Source organism: Dryobates pubescens, chromosome 31 (genome assembly GCF_014839835.1).
Source record: "Dryobates pubescens isolate bDryPub1 chromosome 31, bDryPub1.pri, whole genome shotgun sequence".
Taxonomy (NCBI): Eukaryota; Metazoa; Chordata; class Aves; order Piciformes; family Picidae; genus Dryobates; species Dryobates pubescens.
The window spans coordinates 2,383,248-2,407,153 of NC_071642.1; the positions used below are offsets into that span (position 1 = coordinate 2,383,248).

The 23,906-nt window shown below is 55.4% G+C and overlaps 3 protein-coding genes across 3 annotated transcripts; 1 reads left to right on the plus strand and 2 right to left on the minus strand.

Annotated features, from left to right (window-relative positions):
- Nucleotides 1–539: 539 nt before the first annotated feature.
- Nucleotides 540–3,072, plus strand: FEM1A (fem-1 homolog A). The gene is made up of 2 exons (XM_054175403.1): nucleotides 540–2,844; nucleotides 3,018–3,072. The coding sequence occupies exon 1, from the start codon at nucleotides 745–747 to the stop codon at nucleotides 2,788–2,790; it is 2,046 nt and encodes a 681-aa protein (XP_054031378.1). The 5' UTR covers nucleotides 540–744; the 3' UTR covers nucleotides 2,791–2,844; nucleotides 3,018–3,072.
- A 5,427-nt stretch (nucleotides 3,073–8,499) lies between these two features.
- Nucleotides 8,500–10,709, minus strand: TICAM1 (TIR domain containing adaptor molecule 1). The gene is given in 2 exon segments (XM_009900711.2): nucleotides 8,500–8,780; nucleotides 8,782–10,709. Coding segments are annotated over 2 exon segments (2,154 nt in total). The 5' UTR covers nucleotides 10,695–10,709; the 3' UTR covers nucleotides 8,500–8,539.
- A 102-nt stretch (nucleotides 10,710–10,811) lies between these two features.
- On the minus strand, nucleotides 10,812–23,783 carry LOC104300867 (perilipin-4). The gene is made up of 12 exons (XM_054175439.1): nucleotides 23,640–23,783; nucleotides 18,369–18,393; nucleotides 18,197–18,273; nucleotides 17,092–17,287; nucleotides 16,704–16,786; nucleotides 16,148–16,222; nucleotides 15,292–15,763; nucleotides 14,660–14,859; nucleotides 14,354–14,482; nucleotides 13,639–14,275; nucleotides 11,780–12,211; nucleotides 10,812–10,894 (listed from the first exon to the last, which is right to left on the minus strand). Exons 1-12 carry the CDS (start codon nucleotides 23,781–23,783, stop codon nucleotides 10,812–10,814), a joined length of 2,553 nt encoding a protein of 850 aa, XP_054031414.1.
- Between the last annotated feature and the right edge of the window lie 123 nt (nucleotides 23,784–23,906).

Here is a 23,906-nt window from a genome sequence, read left to right on the forward strand (position 1 = left end):
GGAAGGGAGAGGGGCGGCAGGAGCAGGAAGGGAGAGGCGGCAGGAGCAGGAAGGGAGAGGGGCGGCAGGAGCAGGAAGGGAGAGGGGCGGCAGGAGCAGGAAGGGAGAGGGGCTGGAGGTGCAGGAAGGGAGAGGGGCGGCAGGAGCAGGAAGGGAGAGGGGCGGCAGGAGCAGGAAGGGAGAGGGGCAGGGGGTTGACCCCGAGAGCAGGAGCGGGAAGAGAAGCCGGGGAGGACGAACTGGCCCCGCGCCCCCAGCAGCCACCACGGGCCGCGCAATGCACCCTGGGAAGCGCAGTCTGGACGCCGCCGGGACCGCGGGGGAGGAGCTTCGTGGCCTCCGGGACAGCGCTTCCCACAGTGCTCCGCGCGGGCGGTGTCACGGCCCCGGCCCCGCCTTCTCCCGCTGCCTGCCGGGACACCGAGTCCACCGGGAGCCGTCCCCGCCAGGCAAGCCGGCCGCGGGACCGCGTTTCCCATCGTCCTTCTCCCGCCCCGCCCCCGGGCCCCGGCGGGCGCCATTTTGTTTCTCGTTACAACCTAAGATGGCGGTCGGGCGAAGAGAGTGAAGGTTGTTGCGCTGAGGTGAGGGGCGTCTCGCCGGGCGCCTCCGGCCCCGCAGGGCTCTTCTCCCACGGCGGGCCGCTCTCGCCCATCTCCTGCCCCGAGCCGAGCTGGGGGCGTGGAGGAGCGGCCGGTCCATGGCCAGGAGGTGGCCGGTGCGGTCGCCGCGGCCCCCGTCGCCATGGACCTGCGCACGGCTGTGTACAACGCGGCCCGCGATGGGAAGCTGAAGCTGCTGCAGAAGCTGCTGGGCAGCCGCAGCCGGGAGGAGCTGGAGGCGCTAACGGCAGGGCCCGGCGGGGGTGACGGCCCCGGGGGAGGGAGCACCCCGCTGCTGATCGCCGCCCGGCACGGGCACCTGGAGGTGGTGGAGTACCTGCTGGACCACTGCGGGGCGCGCGTGGAGGAGGGGGGCTCGGTCAACTTCGACGGGGAGACCATCGAGGGGGCCCCGCCGCTCTGGGCGGCATCGGCGGCCGGGCACCTGGGGGTGGTGCGGAGCCTGCTGGATCACGGCGCGTCGGTGAACCAGACCACGCTGACCAACTCCACGCCGCTGCGGGCCGCTTGCTTCGATGGGCACCTGGAGATCGTGCGGTACTTAGTCGGCGAGCGCGGGGCTGACCTGGAAGTGGCCAACCGACACGGACACACTTGCTTGATGATTTCTTGCTACAAAGGGCACCGGGAGATTGCCCGGTACTTGCTGGAGAAAGGGGCTGATGTCAACCGCCGAAGCGTGAAGGGGAATACCGCCCTGCACGACTGCGCCGAGTCTGGCAGCCTGGAGATCCTGCAGCTCCTGCTCCGCTCCAAAGCCCGCATGGAGAAGGACGGCTACGGCATGACTCCTCTGCTCGCTGCCAGTGTCACCGGTCACACCAACATTGTGGAGTACCTCATCCAGGGAGGGCTGCAGCAGGAGGAGGAGGAGGGCGCCGGGAACCAAAACGGGACCTGCGCCTCGGGTGGGAGCCATCAGAAGTGCGGCGGCGCCGGCAAGGAAGCGCCGCAGGGCTGCGATGGAGGGTGCGAGAGGTGCTGTGCCTCAGCTTCCTGTCAGGATGAGCAGCAGGTCCCTAACGTGTTCTGCACTCGAGAGGCTGCTGTGGAAGCACTGGAATTGCTGGGCGCTACCTTTGTGGATAAGAAACGTGACCTTTTGGGAGCCCACAAGTACTGGCGGAGGGCGATGGAGCTTCGGTGTGAGGGTGGGCAGTACCTGCCCAAACCTGAGCCCCGGCAGCTGGTCCTGGCCTATGACTATTCCCGGGAAGTGAGCTCGCTGGAGGAGCTGGAAGCCTTGATCACGGATCCCGACGAGATGCGCATGCAGGCGCTGCTGATCAGAGAGCGCATCCTGGGGCCCTCCCACCCAGACACGTCCTACTACATCCGCTACCGAGGAGCGGTCTACGCCGACTCCGGCAACTTCGAGCGCTGCATTAACCTGTGGAAGTACGCTCTGGACATGCAGCAAGGCAACCTGGAGCCTCTCAGCCCCATGACTGCCAGCAGTTTCCTTTCTTTTGCCGAGCTTTTCTCTTACGTGCTTCAGGACCGCTCCAAAGGCACTTTAGCTACTCACTTGGGCTTCTCTGACCTCATGGGAGTCCTCAGCAAGGGGGTCCGGGAGGTGGAGAGGGCTCTCGTGCACGGTAAGGACCCTGTGGTTGACTCGGCACAGTTCACCAAGACATTGGCCATTATCCTCCACTTGGTCTTCTTGCTGGAGAAGGTGGAGTGCACCCCGGAGCAGGAGCACCAGAAGCGCCAAACCATCTACCGCCTGCTGAAGTGCAGCCCCCGGGCCAAGAACGGCTTCACTCCGTTGCATATGGCTGTGGACAAAGACACCACCACTGTGGGACGGTACCCTGTGGGCAAGTTCCCGTCGCTCCACGTCGTGAACTTGCTGCTGGAGTGTGGGGCTGACCCAGACAGCCGTGACTATGACAACAACACCCCGCTGCATGTGGCCGCCCGCAACAACTGCCCGCTGATCATGAGTGCCCTGATGGAGGCCGGAGCTCACATGGATGCCACCAACGCCTTCAAGCAGACTGCTTATGAGCTGCTGGATGAGAAGCTGCTCACCAAGAGCATGATGCAGCCCTTCAATTACATCACCCTCCAGTGCCTTGCTGCTCGCGCCCTGGACAAGCACAAGATTCCCTACAAAGGTTTCATCCCTGAGGAGCTGGAAGCCTTCATTGAACTGCACTAGGGCGGGAGAGCTGACGTCCCCAGCCTTCCCTGTCACCTCTTTCACCCTGCAGAGGTAGTGCAGCCCGAGGCCTCGAGCCGTCCTTGCCTAGGTGCTGAAGGCCATCGCTGTGCTGAGATGGGCGCCGAGCTTTGTCCTCTTCTGTCGCCATCGAGCTGGCCTGCGCAGGGGTAGGGGAGGAGGAGGCTCGAGAGCTCATGGCTGTCCCTCATTGTTGTCATCTTCAGGTACCAGAAATCTCCAGTGCACTGTACCCAGAGAAGGCCTCAGCCCCTGCCCTTTCCCATCTTGTCCTGAGGAGGAAGGAAAACGGAGATTCCCTGGGACCTGCTGCCTCTCCCGTTAGTGCTGGATTAACTCAGCGTTACGCTTTGGAGCAGCTACACATCACACACCTGCTCTAGCCCTTCCCATCCCTCATACTGAACAGATAGGAATGCAAGTGAGGAATAAAATCCCTTCCAACTCATTCTTTCCCCACTGCCTTCTCAGACTTGGTGCAGTCTAACAGCCGAGTGGCTTGTGCTCTGCTGAGGTAGTTGCCTTGCATGGCAGTAGGGCTGGGTGTGCTGAGGATGGGTTTTTGTTCTCCCTTGGTTGGCCCAGTGGTGGTAATGGCCTGGGATGTCAATGATGGTGCATAAAGCTGGGTTATTTTTTCTCTTTTAGAGCCAGGCCCTATCTATGCTGCAAGACTTCTTCAATCCTGTAAGATGTAGTAAGGTCAGTTCTGGTTATCCAAGTTTCATTGATAGATGTTTTTATTTTTAATGAAAGGGGAGGAAAAACTGCTACCTGAACAACAAAACACTGCTGTGGCCTTCAGGCCCTTAGCTTGCCCTTTCTCCACATCTTCACTCCTTTCCCCACATCAAGTCCTTTAGCTCCAGAGGTCATTCAGGGCTGGAGCTGTGCAGGGTGGATGTGGCTGGGTTTCAGAACCAAGCCAGTGCACTTTGAACCTCTTGGAAGATGTGCTCTTGCAAGCCCTCTAGGATGGGAGGTATTCAGTGTGGGTGGTGCTTGAGGGGGGGTTATTGAAGCAGGTGAGTGTGGTGGTGTGTTTGCATGAGGGTGGTCTGAAGGAAGGAGCAAGGAAGAAATGAAAGTTAAAAGGTGCCTTCTTCTGAGGTTTATCAGTGTCAGCTGGTTGGGCTCAGGTCATTATCCCATTCTGAAGACCTACATGGAGTGAGTTGTGTTAGCATCTGGCTTCACATGGAGTGGGTTGTGTTAGCATCTGCTTTGGGCTTTTAATTCTTTTTACAACTTCACTGAGGATGGTGCTACTTTGAAGATTGGATTTGCAATCTCCTTTGGAGCCAGTTTGGGCAAGCTCCTTACTTTAATTAGGATCTGCACACGACTGTTCAGTCTCTAGTCTCGGGGTAGGTTATTTCCCTCCTGGGTGGCAGTGTTGGTAAACATGAGGCTGTTCCAGCAGTTTTATCTTCTTGCAGGGGGAGTGACTGGGCCTTGGCAGCCTGTGGCTCATTCCTTGGCCCGAGTGGAAAGCACAGTTGTGGGGGGGCGAAGCAGCTGCCTGTGAGCTTTGGGAAAGGTCAGGACTGGGAGAGCAGAGCCCTGACAACCAACCATGCACTATTTGCTACTGAAGCTTCTCTACTTGTATTTATAGCCAGCATCTCCATATGCCTCAATAACCCAGCGCTCTCTGCCCCTTCAAGGTATTGTAGATCCTGCCATGCCATTTTTTTTGCAGTGTTAACTATATATAAAGCAAGGAGGTTTAACTTCTCTTGAGCTGTAAAGTGCAGTTAGTGTAGCTACCTTCTATTTTATTTTGTTTTATTTTCTCCCCCCCCCTTCCTTTTGGCTGAAACCTGAACTAAACTGCAGGAATGGAATTGGTTAATTTGTGAGCTGAGGAGCGCTCTTTAACTTTAAATAATAAAACAGACAAAAAAAAAATGGCTGCTAGAATGCAAATGCCTTGGACTCCTTGCTGCTAAACTTCTGTTTTCAGCTCGTTTCTTAAGGCTGAGACACTGGTGGGTGTGGAAATCCCGAGTGTTTGAAGGTAACAGATGGAATGGTTTCGTTTCATCCTGAGTTTACTCCTGGGAAAAGCTGATCTGTGCTGCAAGTGCAAACATTTCACCTGAGAAAGGGTAACACTGACATGGAAGTGACACCTCCTTGCCTGCTTTGTCTTAATCTTTGGATGGAAATGGAGCAGTGTGCAAGGAGGCTGCTCTGCTGACTCAGATCTTGCCTGCCTTGCATCCTGCTGGGGCTGTGGGCACAGCAAGCGGGAGAGGGATGCGGTGTGGCTTGCACCACTTGATGCCTGGTTTTGGGGTCCTCACTCCAAGAGGGACATTAAGGTGCTGCAACAGGTCCAGAGAAGGGCAGTGAAGCTGATGAAGAATCTGGAGAATAGGGCTGGTGAGGAGCAGCTGAGGGAGCTGGGGGTGTTTAGTGTGGAGAAAAGGAGGCTGAGGGGAGACCTCATTGCTCTCTACAGCTCCCTGAAATAAGCCACCCTCACTGTCAAGAATTTCTTCCTACTCTCCAGTCTCAATCTCACTTATTCCAGCTCAAAGCCATTGCCCTTTGTCCTCTCACTCCCAGCCCCTGTCACAAATCCCTCCACAGCTCTCCTGCAGCCCCTTTCAGGCACTGGAAGGCTGCTTTAAGGTCTCCCTGGAGCCTTCTCTTCTCTCCAGGCTGTACAGCCCCAATTCTTTTCAGCCTGCCTCTATAGGGGAGGTTCTCCAGCCCTCTGATCATCTTTGTGGCCTCCTCTGGACCTGCTCCAACAGTTCCACATCCTTGTGTTGGGGGCCCCAGAACTGGATGCAGTGCTCCAACCTAGGGAAAAATGAGGGATGTCCCAGGTACATTCTGGTGAAAACAAGGCACTGGTGGCAAAACTCTTCCCATTTCCATGGGGAGCAAAGAGGGCCCTAAAAATCTCCAACCCTGCCATGTTCTAGACTGCTGCCACATCTTCCAGTACTCCTGATCCAAGCAGGCTCAAGGTGGCTGTGTGAAGGTTGTTTACAAGCTGGAGCAGCCTCCAGTGGCCTGGTTTTGGAAGGGTTGTTTTTATAGACAGCAGAGGAGCTGGGGAAGGAGCAGTGTGGATGATGTCTCCTGAGGGGAGGGCCTGTCCTGGTGGCTGCACAGTGTGCCAGGAGCTGCAGTCACAACACCTGTTCCAGCAAAGGTGACGTAGAGGAGAGAAAATAGGGGAGTAGAAGGAATCCAAGCACTTGGAGGCTTCCAGCAGGCTCTATAAAGAGTGACTGAGTTCATCCATTGTCAGGGGCTCCTTCCAAGTTAGAAGCTGAACTGTTTCAAATCTGGGAGCCAGCAGCTGATGGCAGCTTTTAAAGAGAAGCAATGCTTTGATGTGGTTCTTGTTCTGCTCAGGACAGAGAGGACTTCCTTGGCTGAGCTGGGCCTCCTTGAGGTGAGGAAGAGGGAGGCAGACACCACCTTCTGTGGACAGATCCATGGGAGGAGACTTGTGGCCTCTAAAGAGAAAATTCTGTGGGATTTAAGTCCCAAAGTGACAGCCACTGCTCCTGCAGTTCAGGAGAGGGGGCACATCAGCCCTCAGCCCCCACCTCTGGTGGGGCCTAGGAGCTCCAGAGCTTGCACTGAAGTTTGGTCACTGCCCAGTATCACCCTGCAGACCTCCTCAGCCCCTCCTGAGGAGCATACACTGCTCAAAAAGGCTGCAGCTGCAGCTTCCAGCACAGGGGGATTGGGGTGGATGGAGACAGAAAGGAGGAGTGAGATTGGGACAGTCTTCAGCCCAGTCACCAGAGTGCTCTCTGAGGAGGGATTAATGTCAGTCAAACAGTTTCTTCTTCAAGGACTTGTTAGTGTCTGTCTTATGCAGGTATTGGTTGTAAGGCTTGGACAGTTGTTGGGCAAAGACTGTCATCCAGATTTGGGCATTTTGAGTGCCCACCTTGGGTAGTCCCAGGTCCAGGGTGGTCTGCAGGAGTCCTGTGCTTTGGCTGCCAGACAGTTCTGCCTCTCCACTGGACTTTCTCCAGTAGTTCCTTGTCCTTCTTGAACTGAGGAGCCCAGAACTGCACACAGTATTCCAGATGAGGCCTCACCAGGGCAGAGCAGAGATGGAAGAGAACCTCCTTGACCTGCTGACCACACTCTTAATGCATCCCAGGATGCCTTTGGCCTTCCTGGCCACGAGGGCACAATCCTGGCTCAACTCAGTGACACCTGCAGAAACACCTGAATCGGGGTCACCTCCCCCATAGCAATCACATGAGCTCTTGAGGGCCACCATAATCGGAACTTGGCAGCAATCAGGCTCCTTCCTGGGGTGAGGAGTAGGGTGAGCACTGCCCTGCAGCCTGCAGAGCCCCGGGGGCAGGGTGGGTTGAGTCGAGCTCACTGCTCTCAGCTGGGCTCTGCTCTGCAGAGGGAGCAGTCCCTGTCTGGTGAGTTTGGGCTGACCTCTGCTGACAGAGCAGGCAAATGGCCACGGCAGAAGCCAGCAGAGAAGTGTGGAGCCTTGGGCTTTGCTTCAAATTCCCTCCTTGTGTTAAAGGCTCAGTGGATAGCTGCCTAATACATCCCTCACCCAGCTCCTGCAGAACACCTCCTTCCTGGCTGTTCTCCACCCCTTCAGTGCTTTGGTTCTTCTGCCCAACTCTTTCCTCCAAGGCCAGGAGGTGAGCAGGGGGAGTGCTGTCAGCAGGGCACATTTCTCTGGGCAGCAGCCAGTCTAACAGGGCCCTGGGCCCACCTCACACCTTTCCCCACCAGGTAAGAATGGGGGAGTGGACACTCAGCTTCTGCCTGCTCAGACTTCTTCCACATTTCTCTCATTCCACTTTCATGTAATTATTTTTTAACCTAAGCACAGCTTTGTTGTCAGGATTCTTGTTCAGCCTCCTGTCTGCTGGGAAATGTCAGTCCTTGAACCTTCTTAAATACAGAGGTGCTTCAAGCAGTGCTCCAGGGGGACAGGGGAATTTTGTCTTCTACAGACAAAAACTTTGCTCTCTGTAGTTTCAGAAGGGAACTGGGAGAAGTGATCTCTTGATGCCTCAGCCCAGAGGCCTGCTGTCTCTCAGAGGTCTCTGGAGCTGGCTTCCTGAACCATCCAGGAGATGTGGGAGAAGCAAGACTGCTGCTGTACTGTGGCAAGGGGAGCAAAGCACCCACACAGAGTCAGCCTGGGTGGGAAGGGCTGAGAGGATACACTGCAGCCCCAAGCAGGGAGGGTTGCTGGAAGGAAATAGACCTTGTGGTGCTAAGCACCTTGACAAGGGCCACAGCAGCTCCCCAAAGCATCCCCTGAAGACCTTCCCTCAAACAACTTGGTCAGTAGCAGATTGTGAAGCTCAACCATACTGTGCCAGCTGCTGGTCCCCTCCACCCTGTAGACAGAGACCTGCAGAACACTTCTCCAGCTGTCCCTGACTGCCCTTTTGCTCATTCTGCAGGGAAGGAACCAAGGAAACACAAAATAAATTAATTGGGATTTATTTAGAAAACTTTCCAGTAGCCTCAGAAGAGCAGGAGGAGATTCTTCTCAGTGACTTGAAAATAAGCACAAGGAAGACAAGTCTCAGGAGGCTCTTTTGTGCAGCACACAACAAGGTCCTTTTCTCCTGTGGTCCAGGAACCTTTTGGCCACAGTGAAATAAGAATAATCCCAGTCCCAGCAGAATCACCATGATCCAGGGTTTGGAAGTGAGATGTGTCTCCAGCCTTGGCTGACCTGCTGTCTCTGATCATTCTACCTGGTCTGTTCCTGGGTGTCCTGTGGCCCCAGAGTGACAGTTTCTACCTGCATCGTGTTGTGGTTCCCAATCTGAACCATTCTGGCGTGTTGAATGATGATGCCTCCAGGGCCTGGCATCATGTTGTAGTGGCTTGGTGGGAGCTGAAATGGTTGGGAAGGAGGAGGATCCACCTGAGCAGGTGTGGGGTGACCATCATAGGGAGGTGGGTAGGTAGGAGGAGGGACAGATGAAGGGGGGGGGGCACCACTGTTGGGGTGGTGGCTTCAGCAGCTGCGGCTGTGCCGCTGGCAGAGGCTCCTGGGGATGGAGGCCAAGGCTCAGGGCGGCCAAGCGCTGCCGTGTTTGGTACTGTTCCTGCTGGAGCTGCAGTTTCTCTCTCTGCATCTGGTCCCACATGGCTTTCCTCTCCTTGATCCTGCGGGAGTTAAAGGTGTTCTGCACTTTCCTGGAGAACATAGGAGAGTTCTCATCCAAGGGGACCAGCCCACAGAGCACGCTGGGAATCTGACTCCGCTCCAGGGGGTTCTCCTTGGGCACAAAAGGGATGACTGAGTGGCGCTTGGATGGCTTCTGGATGGACTCCATCAGAGCTGTGTCTGTCTGAAACATGCACAGGTTGCATAAGAAGTTGTTGGTCAGCAGCAGAATGATGAAGGCCGAGTTTTCCATGGCATCCTGGAAGCAAGTCATGTGGCTGCAGCCAGCAACGGAGAAGTCCTCACAGAGTGTGGCACCGTTGGGCACCCCCATGCTCTCCAGCAGGGTCTTGACCCGATGGGCAACCAGCTCATCTTCACTAGCATGCAGGATGGCAAAAGTGAAGAACTTCCTCTCTCCACCATCCAGCTGTGCTGTGGGCACTGGGTCTGCTGGTTTGAGAGGAGGAAGCCAGGCTGGAGAAGGTGATGAAGGGAGGGGAGAGGGATATGGTAAGTTGGAAGGAGCTCCCTGAGGAGGAGGAAGAAGGGTTGAGGAGATGGAATAGGCAGGAGGAGGAGGAAATGGATGGGTAGAAATGGAGGCAGATGCAGAGTTAGAAGGAATGCCTGCTGGAACACAGGAGTTCTCCACAGATGTGTGGGCAGGACCAGTGTCTGCTGTAGCTCTGGAGTTGAGAAGCCCTGTAGACAATTGCTTTTCATCTTCCCTTTTGTTTGTCTGATCTTCTGGTGCATGATGTTCTGCTGCCACTGTGCTGGAAACATCACTGCTTTCCACAGGCTGGTTCATGGGACCTGTTGTGGGTAATTGCATCTCAGGAGTGGGGAGACTTGGGTCACATGAACCAACCATCTCTGGTTGGGGGCTTTGGGCACCTGCATCCTGCCCAGGATGAGAGTTGGATCTGCTGGCCCAGCTTGTTTCCTGTGGGCCATGGCTGTGTGTGTCCCCATCAGGCTGTCCAGCACCAGTGGTGCTCCCTTCACAGGTCTGGCCAGGCCTGGGGACACACTCATGGGAAGAAGGTGGAGTATGAAAAGCAACTGTTGGTGATGCACTGATCTCAAAGTGGCTGGAGAAGGAGGGACTTCCCAAGGAGCACAAGGTCTGTGGGCCTGAAGGGTCTGAGATGCCTCCAATCTGCTCTGGAGAACTTTTCACCATGTAGTTTGGGGTGGCTGTCTTGAGAAAGCCTCCATCCACATCAGACCTCAGTGTCTGGAATTTGTCCCCTGGGCCCACACTGACAGCAGAGCCATGCTTCTGCTCCTCAGCTGGCATGCTCTTGGGTCTGTCCCCCTGAGTCTCCCTGCTGGCATTGTGAGGTTGGGTGGCAGCCTGGCAAGCTTTGTCCATGGCCTCCTGACTGCAGAGTTTTTCCTCCAGCAAGAGTGAGTAGATCTGTGCCAGGAGCTCCATGGCACCTGCATCCAGCTGGGGAGGCTGCAGGCCCTCCCCATTTTCCTGCACTTTGGGCTGCTGGACGTACTGGGCTGCTTGGTTGTCTCCCAAAGCATCCAAACAAACCCTTGCCTCCGTTTCTTGCCCCACAGTAAGCAGGACCATGGCTTGCAGTAGTTTGCTGCTGAGCCCAGATCTCAAGTGCTTCAGTTTGTGTTTGAGGGTCAGGAGTTTCTCATGTGGCACCTGGGAGAGAATACTGAAAACGTCCTCAAAGCTTGGCTGGAGCTTGGTGTTCTGTGCCATCTCCTCAGCTGGTGGCCCAGGCGATGGGCTGGAGCAGCATGGATGGACAAAGCATATTATGGACCTTGGAGGGATGGTCCTTGGAGGGTTCCCCTGTGGAGCTCTGTGGGGTCCTGCTCACGCTGCACGTACCGCACAAGCGAGGCCTCTCTGCCGCTCAGGGGCTCGGCACCAGCTGGGAGCTCTCTCTCCTGAGGAACCTGTGAGGAGAACATGGGACAAGGTTCAGAAAGGGAGATGTGGGGAGCTTGGGGGGTGGTCTCTCAAGACCTGCAGAGCTGCAGCCTCAAGGCTTTTGAGTCCTTTAGCATTACGCAGTGCTTGTAGTTCTGCCAGAGGTCCGCCCTTTATTCCAGCTCTGTTAGTAGCCAAAGCCCAGGTTCCTTGCCTTCATTTCATGTTAATTACAACTGCTTTAGAATAATTACTGAGCTAATAATGTGTTTAGGCAGCTCCAAGTGTCCATCCCCTCCAGGCAGCAGGTTCCAGGGGCCTTCAGACAACAGGCAGCCAAGGAATAAAGCGCACTTGGAGCAGCCCTTTCACATTTCTCATGCCAGGAGGGTCAATAACCCGCAGCTCAGGCAGCTCAGGGTGGTGGTGGACATTGTCTGACCCCTGCCAAAGCCCTGCACTCACCAGAGGCCTCTGGGCAGGGTTCAGGTGACAGCAGGACCTGCCTGGGGTGGAGGAGCTGGTGGCAGGCAGGACACTGCTTGCAGGACCCTGCTTGCAGGACCCTGCTGAACCTGCTGGAAGAGCAGCTCCTATTTAAAGGCAGCACCCAAAGCAGCTGCCAACAGGGGAAAGTTTAGGATTTCAGATGACTTTTTTTTCCTCTTTTCTTTCTCTCATAAAAATCCTCCAATTGCTTAATGAGGGAGCTCGGGATGGAGCTGAGGAAGTTGTTGGCGCTTCCTGTGCAAAACCTCTGATTCAGTGCAACGAGAGGAGGAGCGGAGAGGGCAGGGGAGGGGAAGAGAGGAGGGGAGAAGAGAGGGAGAGAGGACAGGAGGGGAGGCGAGAGGAGAGCGCCGTGCCTGGCTTCCCGCTGCCGCCGCACCGCCCCGCACGGAGCCCCGCACCGAGCCCCGCTCCCGCCGCCTCCCGCAGCCCTTCGGCCTCGCCTCGAGCTGCTGCTCCCCGCTCCTGCGCCTGCCCTCGGCTGGACGCGAGAGAAGGAAGGGCAGGAAGGGCCCTGGCTACCTGCGGCCGGTGGTGCTCCGCCGGACGGCAGCGGCGTGGTCGGGACTGCGGCGGGCGCGGGGGGGTCCGACGGCCCCGCCGGAGCTTGCCGGCACACGAGGAAGCGACGGGACCCGGCAGCGCTGGGGCGGAGCGGAGCGGGGCACGGCCGGGGCGGAGCGGGGCACGGCCGGGGTTGAGGTCGCGGCGGTGCCCGGGTGTCCTCGGCAGGAGAATCGCCGCCCCAGTGAGCTGCCAGCCCTGCCCCTGGCACCTGCCCCCTGCCCGGTACCAGCAGTGCGCTAAGCCCCTGGCGCCAGGCTCCGGCTGTCCTGCAGGGGTGGCAGCCGGGCTGGGGGTGGACACGGTAGGGGATCCCTCCAGTGAGAGGCTGCTGGGCAGCAGTAGAATCATTGACGTTGGAAATGATCTCCAAGAACATCGATGCTAACCATCAACCCAACACCACCATGGCCATTAAATCATATCCCTAAGTGCCATCCCTTCAGGTAGTGGAAGGCAGCTCTAAGGTCCCACTGGAGCCTTCTCTTCTCCAAGCTGAACCCCCCCAGCTCCCTGAGCCTGTCCTCACAGCAGAGCTGCTCAGCCCTTGGACCACCTCTGGACTCACTCTAAGACCTCTCTGTCCTCCTTATGCTGGGGACACAAGGACGACACAAACATTGCTTTAAATGTGGGTCACACTTTATTCTGAAGTCTGCTTGCCCTCATTCCAGCCTTAGCACAGGCCATAGTTTACCAAAATAAGTTACATTAGGAATTAGTACAAAGCTTTATTTGCTGGGAAATCAACCAGCACCCATCTCCCCCCTGTTGAGAGCAAGACATTCCCTTGCCCAGGCAGAGGAACTCCTGGTCAAAGCTGCTCCATGTGCCAGCTTCTTAATGGCTGCAAAATGTTTCATGCCTGGAATTCCTTCCCCACAAGCAGCTGAGCCCTGAAGTCACTCATACAACCCGGAAAGGTAATCCCACTGCAGATTAGCTTAAAAGAAAATCCCCCCCCCTAGCTAAGGGTTTCCCTGTAAAAGAAAAAGTGGTGGTCTAGAACAAGACACTGATCCAGAAGTCTCTCTTTTGAGAGGCAGCCTCTTGCCCTGCTGTTGTTGCTGGGCTGTTGCAGGGCTGAGCCTCCCCGGAAGCAGAGCAGGCAGCAGGGAAGTCCTGGGTTTGTGACATCTATTTTTGAACTTGTAGAAGGAGGGAAATGGTTTCAGAGGCCAAGCACAGCATCCTCTGGAGCTCTCTGCAGCTTGAATGAATTAAAAACAAGCCCAGCATTAAATATAGGCTGAGACCACCACTTCTCTCCCCCAGCTTGTCTCAGTTAGGATGAGCTGGGCTGATTAGAAAAGCTGAAGGACAGGTCCCCACCTTCCCTTTCAGTGCAGCAGCAGGATTTGAAAAGTAGTAACTGGAGGCATGGAATCCCCCACCTTGGTTATCCAGGCTCCTTGCAGACTACATCTTGCTGTAAGCTCAGCCTGGGGCAGGGAGAGAAGGAGAGGCACTCCTGGCACCGTTATGGGTGGCCGGGGACACAGTGGAAAGCTGAAGTGCTGTAGTGGCCAGGGAGCCTCAGCCAGAAGAGCTGGAATTTTTCAGAGGTCTTCTGGTGCAGTGGCTTTTACCTCCTTAGTAGCCAGTGCTGTATCTTTCTCTGCCTTCTCTGTGTCCACTTCTGTGTCCTCTGCCTTCTTTGTGCCCTTTTCTGTGTTCTTTCCTGCCTTCTTTGTGCCCTTTTCTGCTTTCATGTCCTTCTTTGTGCCCTTTTCTGCTGCCTTTGTCTCCTTCTCCCCCTTCTCTCTGTTCTCCACTGCATCCTTCTCTGTGTCCTCCACCTTCTGTGTGTCCTTCTCAGCCTTCTCCCTGTCCTTCTCTGCCTTCTGTGCCAGCTTCTGTAGCATTTCACATGCATCCCTCACAATCCTCTCTGCTGCATTTGGTTCCTGGGGTGTTTCAGCCACCTCCTTTGATGATGCAGCCTCTTCTAATGTGGCTGATTTTACCTCACTCATCACATCTTTCTTCTGCTGCTTTCTGCACTCCTGTGACACTTTAGCCTTTGCCTTGAAGGGCCCCACAAGCCAGTTCAGAGGGGTGTTGTGAGTCACATACTCAAAGAGGTCATCTAGGGACCTTCGGGCTTCTGCCACACAGTCCTGGCTCCGGCTCAGGGTGGTGCTGGAGAGGTCCTGGAAGGACACAGCACTGGAAAAAGACCTATGGAGCTTGTGGATATTTCGAGTGGCCTGGTGCACAGCTTCTTGGATGCTGCTGGGGAGGCCATGGATGCTGGTTTTCAGGTTCTCATAAACAGGTTGTAGCTGCTGGGTGATGATTCTCAGCATAGCTAGAGTCCGGGACTCTACCTGCTGGGAAAGAGACACAGCTCAGTTACTCAGGCAGGGGGATGGCCACCGTCTGAGCCAACAGGGCCCTTCTAGGGATACCTCTAAATAGGAAGCAGTTTTAACTTGGTTTCCTTTGGGTTGGGTCAGGCTCCAGTCCACCCACAGCTTATGGAGCTTCTCCTGCCCATCCAGAAGCTTCTGGCCAACCTCTTGTTTCACAGATTCAATCTGATGGGGGAAAAAGGAGAGAGGAGCTGCAGCGTAAGCACACACAAGCGGAGGAGCGCAGGGGCTGGGGGGATCCGAGATGAAGTGCAGCTGGTACAGGATGGAGGAAGAGCTTCCATCTGGACAGAGGGCAGGAAGAGTAGAGGCAGGAGGGAAGAGGGAAGGGTGTGTTTGTACCAGGTTTATTGCCAGCTGCAGCCGTGAGAGGCTGGCCTGGGTGCTGAGCCTGACGTGCTGCAGCTTGCTGAGGGAGAGCTGGTAGGCTCGCTGCTGGACTCTGCTGGACAGGGACCCCAGGCGCACGAAGTAGCTTTGCTGCCGCCTCTGCTCCTCCACAGAAGCCACACCAAAGCCCTCCACAGTGGTGGCCAGCTGACCTGGAGGAAACAAGAAGAGAGAGGCAGCTGTGCTCCACTCCCCCCAGCTGTAAAGGGGGCAAGAGGGAAGGTCAGCCTCGGGGAAACGTGAAGGCTGAAGCTGCTGAACAGACAGGAGAGGTTTGTAGTTGCTGAGATGTCACAGGTGCACTGGGCCCTGCTCAAGGTGTTCTCTTCAGACAGGCAGACTTGACAGGTTGAAGCTTGCACCCACATCTTAGTTTGCCTTGAGGCTGATGGGCAAGGTGCAGCCAGCAAGTGCTTGAACTCCGTCACATACCATGTGGCAAGTCAGTGGTGACAGGCAGCCTTCTTGGTGACAATTCAGAGCTACCTGTCCTGCTCCAGAAGATGAGGCTTGCAGAGTCAGGTGCTCTCTGACCATGTGAGGAAGGCTTTGCATTTACAGTCTCCAATTAAGTAGTTTCTTACCTAGCTCCTCCTCTGTCACTGGGAGGTATTGATCCACCAGATCTTCTGACATGCCCAGGACAGTTTCCACACCACCTGCCACTGCTTGGCTCACTGCCTTGGCTTTGCTTATGCTGTTGGCCACCACTGAGTTAGTCATCTCCATGCCCTCCTGGATAGCTCCTTTGCTCTGCTCCAGGGCTGTGTTGATCTTGCTGGTTATGGTGCCATAAGCAGCATCCAGAGCTGTGCTGACTGTAGAGGTGACCACAGATTTGGTCTTCTCGACACTCTCCTGCACGGCTTCTTTGGTCAGGTCCACTGCTTCAGTCACCTTGTTGGTCACAAGATCCTTTGCACCCTGGGCTGCCCCTACAGCAGCAGTGATAGTAGAAGCCACTGCAGACTTGGTCAGCTCCACACTGTCCTCCACAATGTGTTTGCTGAGGTCCACAGCTTCAGTCACCTTGTTGGTGACAAGATCCTTTGCACCCTGGGCAGCCTCCACAGCATTGACAATGGTGGAAGCCACTGCAGACTTGGTCCTGCCAACACTGTCCTCCACAATGTGTTTGCTGAGGTCCACAGCTTCAGTCACCTTGTTGGTGACAAGATCCTTGGCACCCTGGGCAGCCTCCACAGCATTGACAATGGTGGAAGCCACTGCAGACTTGGTCCTGCCAACACTGTCCTCCACAATGTGTTTGCTGAGGTCCACAGCTTCAGTCACCTTGTTGGTCACGAGGTCCTTGGCACCCTGGGCAGCCTCCACAGCACTGTTGACAGTGGAGGTGACCATTGACCTGGTCAGCTTGACACTGTCCCCAACTACATTTTTTGTGAGGTCCACAGCTTCAGTCACTTTATCAGCCACTGCTGCTTTTGCCTCACAGGCAGCATCCATGGCAGATGTCACTCTGGTGGAAACCAGCTGCTTGGTGTCTGAGATGACCTACGAGAGGGAGAGGCAGAGACAAATGCATTTTTGTTCTGAAATAGGTTTTTCCCTCCCTAAAGTAGCTTTGCCAGGGTTAAATTGTGCTTGCAGCGTGCTGCGAGAAGTGGGGAGGTGGGCACAGCTGTGTTTAACGTGGGCAGAGGGTTGTCAAGCCCAAGGCCTGTGGAGTCCCCATCCCTGAAGGGATTTAGAAGACTTGTGCTGAGGTTGAGCAGCTGGCTTGGTGGTGTTGTGTTAATGGTTGAACCTGATGGCCTTAAAGGTTTTCTCCAGCCTGGCCAATGTTCACTTCCCAATGCTGCTGAAATCTCTCCAGCTTTCACCAGCTAGCAGTGCCTCCTCCAACCCCTGTCAGGGACTGAGCTGACAGAGCACTGCTGCTGCAGTATATTTCCCCATGCTGTTCTGTCCCCATAACAGTTCCACCATATGAGAGATCAACCCCTGGCTTCCCCAGGCAAAGTCTTCTCTTTACCTTATCTGCTGGCTGCTGAAGGAAGGGCAGGTTCTCTTCCAGCTGATCCAGCCCTTTGCAGGCATATTCATTGACCAGGGCAACTAGAAAAGACAACAGCTACCAGTTATTGCCAGCTGGGATGCTCAGGACTTGGAGGGCCAGAGGAAGAATGAGGGAGGTTCTGCTTAGTGACTTAAACTCCAGACAGGATGCCAAGTTTGGTTTCTTCTAGTGACAGCTTCATGTCCCTGAAGCTCACTGGGTTCATTGGGAGCTGCTGAGTGGAAGACTCAGCTACAACTACCTAGACCAATGTGCTGCAGGTGGGCATCATCCCAAGGGCACCCAAAACTCCCCTCCCCAGCTACTCCTGTGTAGAAGGGGTCACCCCAGCCTCTTCACTTACTTTGTGGCTCAAGCTGGTTCAGGATGGGCTGTGCCCCACCAACCATGCTACCTACTGCCACAGCAGCCACGGTCTCAGCCACGTTGCAGACACCACTGAGGCAAGGATGTGTCTCCTTGGTATGGTTGTAGGCAGAGGAGACCAGGTTGAAGGCAGAGTTGAGCAGGGGCAAGCTGGTCACCCGATTGACAGCACTCTGTAAAGGCCAAGAGAGGAATAAGTGACATTAGAGACCCAGCCTCAGGCTGGTGGGTGGATACAAGCCGTGGTTCATAGAGCCAGAGAATGGTTTGGGTTCCAATCCCCTACCATGGGCAGGGACACCTTCTACCAGCCCAGGTTGCTCAGGGCCTCCTCCAGCCTGGCTTTGAACACTTCCAGGCTTGGAGCCTCCACAGCATCTCTGGACAGCCTGTTCTGTTCCAGTGCCTCACCACCCTCCTGGGGAAGAATTTCCTCCTAATGTCTCATTTCAAGTCAGCTTCTTCCACTTTGAGCCACTGTCCCTTGTCCTGTCACTCCATACCTTTGTACAAAGTCCCTCTGCAGCTTTCCTGTAGCTCACTTCAAATCCAGGAAGGCTTCTCTAAGGCCTCCCTGGAGCCTTCTCTCCTCCAGGCTCAGCCCAACTCTCAGCCTTTATTTGTAGGAGAGGTGCTCCAGCCTTCAGATCATCTTTGTGGCCTCCCTTGGACCTGCTCTGACAGTTCCATGTTCCTTGTCTATCCAGAAAGGTCCTCAGGGGACACCCATTCTGTTTCCTTATCCTTGAACTCAGAGTTGAAGAGACTCATCCAAAGACCTCTAGCAAGTCAGTGACCAGGATTAAAACTCTGAGCTCTGGGCTCCTGACTTCTGGGCCACACTGGGGTTCAGCACCAAGCCCAGCTGTGGAAATAGGGCCTGGGGCAGAATGCCTTGAGCCAGCCCTGAAGTTTTCTCCTGAGCAAAGGGAAAAGTTATCTTCTGTGTCAGCTGAGTTCAGGTTTAGCCACAGCTTCATGTGGTTAATCCTTCTGCCACTCCCAGCCAGGTTTTGGGGTGCTGCCAGAAGTTAGTATCCCAGGCTGTCATCAAGTGGTTTAACTGCTGCCCTGGCACCTACCGCTTGCTGCTGCTCCTCAGCCTTCAGCAGGTCCTTTCTTGTGGTCTTTTCTGATGCCATGGTGAATTCAGCTGCAGCTGAAAGGCAAACCAAGAGTAAAGCAGCATGAGCACCACCTCATTTCCTCCAGTGAAGTACAGCCTTAGCAGAGCCAGTGAAAAGAGAGGGGAACCTTGGGATCCATCATTCAGCATGTCCTGGGAACACGAGAGTGGCATCAGTGATCCTCCTTGCAAGAGGGCCAGTTGCACCCTCAGCAGCAGCCCCAGCAGTGTGGGCAGCAGGTCAAGGGAGGGGATTCTGTGCTGTGCTCCACTCTGGTGAGACCTCACCTGGAGTACTGCATCCTGATGTGGAGCCCTCAACACAAGGAGGACGTGGACCAGTTGGACTAGGTCCACAGGAGGCCACAAAAGTGATCTGAGGGCTGGAACTCCTCTGCTGTGAGGCCAGGCTGAGAGAGCTGGGGTTGTTCAGCCTGGAGAAGGCTCCAGGGGGACCTTCTGGTGGCCTTTCAGTGCTTAAAGGGGCTGAGCAGAAAGCAGGGCCTGTTTGACAGGACAAGAAGTGATGGTTTGAAACTAGAAGGAGGAGGCTCAGGAGCAGAGGATGAAGTTTGTGCTGCTGGGGGTGGCGAGACCCTTGTCCTAGGTTGCCCAGAGGGGTGAGAGATGCCCCATCCCTGGCACCATGGCAGGTCAGGTTGGTTGGGGCTTTGAACAGCCTGGTTTAGTGGAAGGTGGGGGGTTGAAACTGGATGATGTTTAAAGTTCCCTTCCAAGCCAAGCCAGTCTGTGACTCTAGGAAACCTCTCCTCACTTCCTGTGAAACCAAGGCTCAGAAGTGTTCTCATTACAGAGTGGGATTAAAGAAGTCAAAGCATAACAGTGATGCAATATCTTGGTCATGGATTGCCTTCCTCAGCAGGGACCTTGCTTGGTGCCTGCACACCCCAGTATCACACACTAAATCCAGGATTACTCCTCAGCCTGAGGCACAGCAGGGATCTGAGGATTTGCAGTGTCTCTTTTCTCTCCCTTGCCAGTTAATTCCTATTCCTGGAACTTCAGTGCCATTTTCCAGTGGAAAAGCCCCAAACCAAAATCCCTCCCAAACTGGATTCCCAAGCCAAGCTCTGCTCCAGGCTCTCTGGCAGGCTCTAGCCAGCAAAGTCTTGCATCTGATTTGTGACACAGCCCATTGTCCTGTTTCTTGTGTTCTTTGACTTGGGTAAGGTTTTCATTTGGCAGTGGAAATGGGGACACAGAGAACTGGGGAGGGGACACAGAGCTGAGGGGGAAACACAGAGAGCTGGGGAGAGGACACAAACATTAGTTAACCCTGGGCTGTGGGTAGATCTGAGGAGACACCTCAGGAGGTAAGAGATTCACAGATTGCATTGAGTTGGAAGGGGCCTTCAAAGGGCATCTTGTCCAACCCCCCTGCAGTCAGCAGGGACACCAACCAGAGCAGGCTGCCCAGGGCCACATCAAGTCTGATCTTGAGTGTTTCTAGGGATGGGGGCAACCTGTTCCAGTGTCTCCCCACCCTCACTGATCAGAACTGCCCTTCTCCAGTTTCAGGCCATTGCTCCCTGCCCTATCCCCACAGCCCCTTCTAAACAGCCCCTCCCCAGCCTTCCTGTAGGTCCCCTGCAGCTCTGAGGTCTCCCCAGATGGCAGGATGTCAACTCCTGCTGCATTAACCACACAATTAGTCAGCATTTCAGTGAGGCTGAAGGGAGGGATGCAGGGTGCTGCATGTCTACAGCAAAAGTTGTCACAGAAGTGGTCTTCTCCAGCCTCTTGAGTGAGAATCCCAGAACCAGAGCTGCTCTGGAATCCTACCTGCCCAGGGGAGCTGCACAGCAAAAACACAGCTTGAGCTCTAGCAGCCTGGGAGAGCTGCTGGAGAACAGCTGCAAACAAAAGCAGAGCTTGAAGCTAAGTCTCAGTCTCAAAGTCCAGGGAGTTTGCTCACTCAGGGGCTGTTCCTCTTGCTTAGCTTTAGGGCAAGTTTATTGGTTTTAATTTGAAGCCAAGTAGGCTGAATGAGTTTGCAGCCCTGGGACAAGGCAAAGCACAAACTGTTTCAACACCACTGCAAGCAGCTCCTTTGCTCAGTTCTTTCTTTTCTAGGCAGGTGGGGGAAACTCAAACTGCAGAGTGTCCTCCTGGCCTTGGTGTCAGGGCTGGCACAGAGACACCACAGCACTGAAAGAGAGGGGAGGACCTGAGCCGCTAGCAAAAGTCAGGACTAACTCCTTGGCTGATGTAAGACTGCTATAAGGTTAGAATCAGCCTCTGAAGGACTGGGAGTTCTTTACCATGAGGGTGGTGGAACACTGCAACAGGTTGCCCAGGGAGGTAGTTGAGACCTCATGCCTGGAGATATTCAAGGTGAGGCTCAACAAGGCTCTGGGCAACCTGATGTAGTGGAGGATGTCCCTGCTGACTGCAGGGGGATTGGACTGGATGACCTTTGGAGGTCTCTTCCAAGCCAAACCATTCTATGATTCATTCCAGCTGGGGCTGTGTCAGTGCCAATCCTTGCAGCACAGGCATGTCAGAACATGGTTTGCCCTCCTCTCTGTAGGAGGATCTGAGGTGTTGCAATGCCAGCATTCTCAGTGTGGGCAGAGCTTCATGGGCCCACAGCAGGGTTTTATTTTCTCTTTCTTATCTCTCCTCTCCAAAGTGCTGAGCAGACCTTGTTTCACTTCAGAGGCTGCAGGAAAGCACAGTGCACCTCTGGGGCAGAGGGAGAAAGGGTTTCAAGGTGTTGTAGTTGCAAGTGGGAGTCATGGAATCAGTTGTTTGGGTTGGCAAAGGCCTCTAAGATCTTCAAGTCCAACCATCAACCCAACACTACCATGGCCACCCAACCATGGCCCCAAGTTCCATGGCCACACATTTCTTGAACACCTCCAGGGATGGGTTATTCACTACCTCCTTGGGCAGCCTGTTCCAATCCCTGACCACTCTTGCAGCAAAGAAATGTTTCCTCATGTCCATGCAAGCTAGAACCCAGGAGATTCCACCTCAACACAAAGAGAAACTTCTTTGGTGTGAGGGTGCTGGAGCCCTGGAGCAGGCTGCCCAGAGAGGTTGTGGAGTCTCCTTCTCTGGAGGCTTCCAAACCCCTTCTGGATGTGTTCCTGTGGGACCTGCTCTGGGTGACCCTGCTTTGAGAGTGGGGCTGGACTGGATGATCTCCAGAGGTCCTTTCCAGCCCCTACCATTCTGTGATTCTGTAGCCTAAACCTCCTGTGGCACAGTTCCAGGCCAGAGTCTCAGCAGGCAGCCCCTGTGAGGGACCCCCCCCGGCAGGAGGAGCAGCAGCAGTTTGCTTTGGGTAGGGTTTGCTGTGTATGAAAGTGATGGTCAGAGGAGTTCCTGCCGTTGCTACAGCTGCACCATGAGGTCACTGCTGGAGAAAGTTCTTGAGAGAGGCAGTTTCAGAAGGATGAAACTCTCCAGTGCGTGGCACAGCAGCTCGCTGCTGGGCATTGCCCAATCCGGCACGAGTCGGAGTGCAGGGAAGGAGAGGCCACCGGGGCTGCCACTCACAGCTGTGCAGCATGTGGCCTGGCACAACAAGGACTTTCCTGCTGGGCTAAGCACCTCCCTTGGTTGCTGTCCCTGCTGGTGAGCAGCATATCCAGAGCCAGGTCTTTACCGTGGGGAAGGATTTTAGCAGCCGTGCTTTGTGCTGTCCTGAGGCCAGAGAGGAGGGAGTGTGGTGATCAGGAGGCTTTTCCCCCTCCCAGATGCGGTTCACCTTGGGCAGACAGCAGCTTCACTGGCAATTCCTTACTGACCATTTGGGGAAACAAAGCTGGATTTAGTGCTTTAGATGTGAGCAGGGAGGGCTAATCAGGGCAGAGGTATTCATCTGTGCTCCAAGCACTTACTGACATTCTTTGGAGCCTGGCCACCGGTTACCCTGCAGCAGAACTGGGTCACAGGATGCCTGTGGCAGCAGGGAATGGCTCTGCCCCCAGCCCAGGGAGCCACTTGGAAATGCCCTGAGGGCAGAGTTCGTTTGAGAGGCAGGATCAGATGGTTCTTAGCATTGAGCTTAGGACCCTGGCTTCAGAACTGCTGGCAGAGGTGCCCATCTAAACATTCTGGAAGAGTCATCAGCATCAGGGACCCTCTTAAATGGAGCTTCAGTTCTTTGATCTAAGCAGCTCTCAGATGACAGCCACTGCTGCAGGTAGAGGCAGGCTGCCTCCTCTCACTGCAGTGGGAATCAGGCCCCACAGCCAGTGGTAACTCCTTGGGACAGTATGGAGCTATCCAAGCTGCTAGGCTGTGGAGATTTTATGAAAGAGGGGAGGGGGTTTAATCAAACCAGCTCCTCAGCTTCCCAGTGCTGCCCATTTTACCACGAGGACAAAACTCCTCTGAGTGCCAGCCAGGAGCTCTGCCTCTCAGAGTTGTATAACTCTGGAACAGACATTGGGAGCTGGAAGTTCCAGCAGAACCAGCTTCAGTAATTGAAGTCCTACCCAGCCATACAGTTTCAGGTCCTCATGACCATGCTGAAGCCCTGAGAAACACAGAGGTAGTCTGCCCTGTGCTCCCTCCAGCCTGGCTGCAGCCTCCCCCCGCACTGCTCTTGAGCAAGACAGAGGCTGCCTTGTCACTCCAGCCACCCCCTTGGGTGACACCATTATCATGCCTACACCAAACCATCATGGGAAATAGCTACTGGCAGCACTGTCAACAGGAAAGGAATGCCCAGCTGATCCATCTGCACATACCACTGCCCCCAACATCAGCAGGAGCCAGCCTGATGGCTGGGGGTGGTGGCCACGTCATGCCATGTCCCTGCATGGCTGGGTGGGTGGCAGAGGCACCTCCTGTGGACTCCCCTCACACAGCCCTGATCTTCAGCAGGCAACAAGCAGAAAAGAGCTTTCAGAGCCAAAGCTGCTCAGTCACAGATCAGAGACCCTCAGTGCTACCAAGAAGATCATCTCAGAGCTAGGAAGAAGCCTTTAGGAATAGGTTCAAAGCCTTTAGGGAAGGGTTCAAAGCCTCCCAGGTCTTTCCCAAGGCACAGCAGATGCAGCATGACTCCATAAAATGTCACCTTTGGTCTCAAAAAGGCAAGACTCCCCCCACCCACAGACAGGGGAGAGCAGCAGACACAGCTCACAGCCCTGTGCCTTTGCCAGGGAGCTGGAAAAACCACTCAGAGCAGGGACATTTTAGCCCCAGTGCTCCCCAGGGCCAGGAGCCAAGAGCTCCAGGCATGAAGCCATTTCCAAGCCCAGCCTCCACCCTCCATCCCTGGAAAGGCTGCAAAGAGCCACCCAAGGGACAACCTTGGGGTGCCCCCAGCCACGCCACAGAGCCCACAGTCACCTCCCCAGCAGCCCTGCCTTACCTGCCTGCTCTGCTCCCCAGCACCGGCAAGCCTGGGAGCACCGCACCTCGCCCCCATAAGTACCCCGGGGGCCGGGCGAGCAGCGCAGGCAGCCAATTGGGAGGCCGCTGGCGCTGGCCTGGCCAATGGGGAGTGGAAGGCAGAGGGTGGGGTAGGCCGAGGGAGGCTCCTCCAGGGACCTGATGGCCATGGGGTGGGTGGGGATGCTGCTGGTTGTGCCCCCCCAGGGACATTACCTGCTGGGGTGCCTCACCCTTACAGAGGGTGTCCATCCCTGGCTGCCTCGGCTGTGGGTGCCTTGCCCCGTGGCAGC

What these genes read in the sequence shown, in the direction of transcription:
- LOC104300867 (XM_054175439.1), bottom strand. Translation starts at nt 23,783, where the DNA reads ATGGCCATCAGGTCCCTGGAGGAGCCTCCCTCGGCCTACCCCACCCTC. An exon ending in CTGCCTGTGAGGCAAAAGCA is followed by an intron (nt 15,764 to 16,147) that starts GCAGTGGCTGAT and finishes GAGGCTGCCCAG; the next exon opens with GGTGCAAAGGATCTTGTCAC. An exon ending in GGCGGCGGGAGCGGGGCTCG is followed by an intron (nt 10,895 to 11,779) that starts GTGCGGGGCTCC and finishes TTCTCCTCACAG; the next exon opens with GTTCCTCAGGAGAGAGAGCT.
- FEM1A (XM_054175403.1), top strand. Translation starts at nt 745, where the DNA reads ATGGACCTGCGCACGGCTGTGTACAACGCGGCCCGCGATGGGAAGCTG.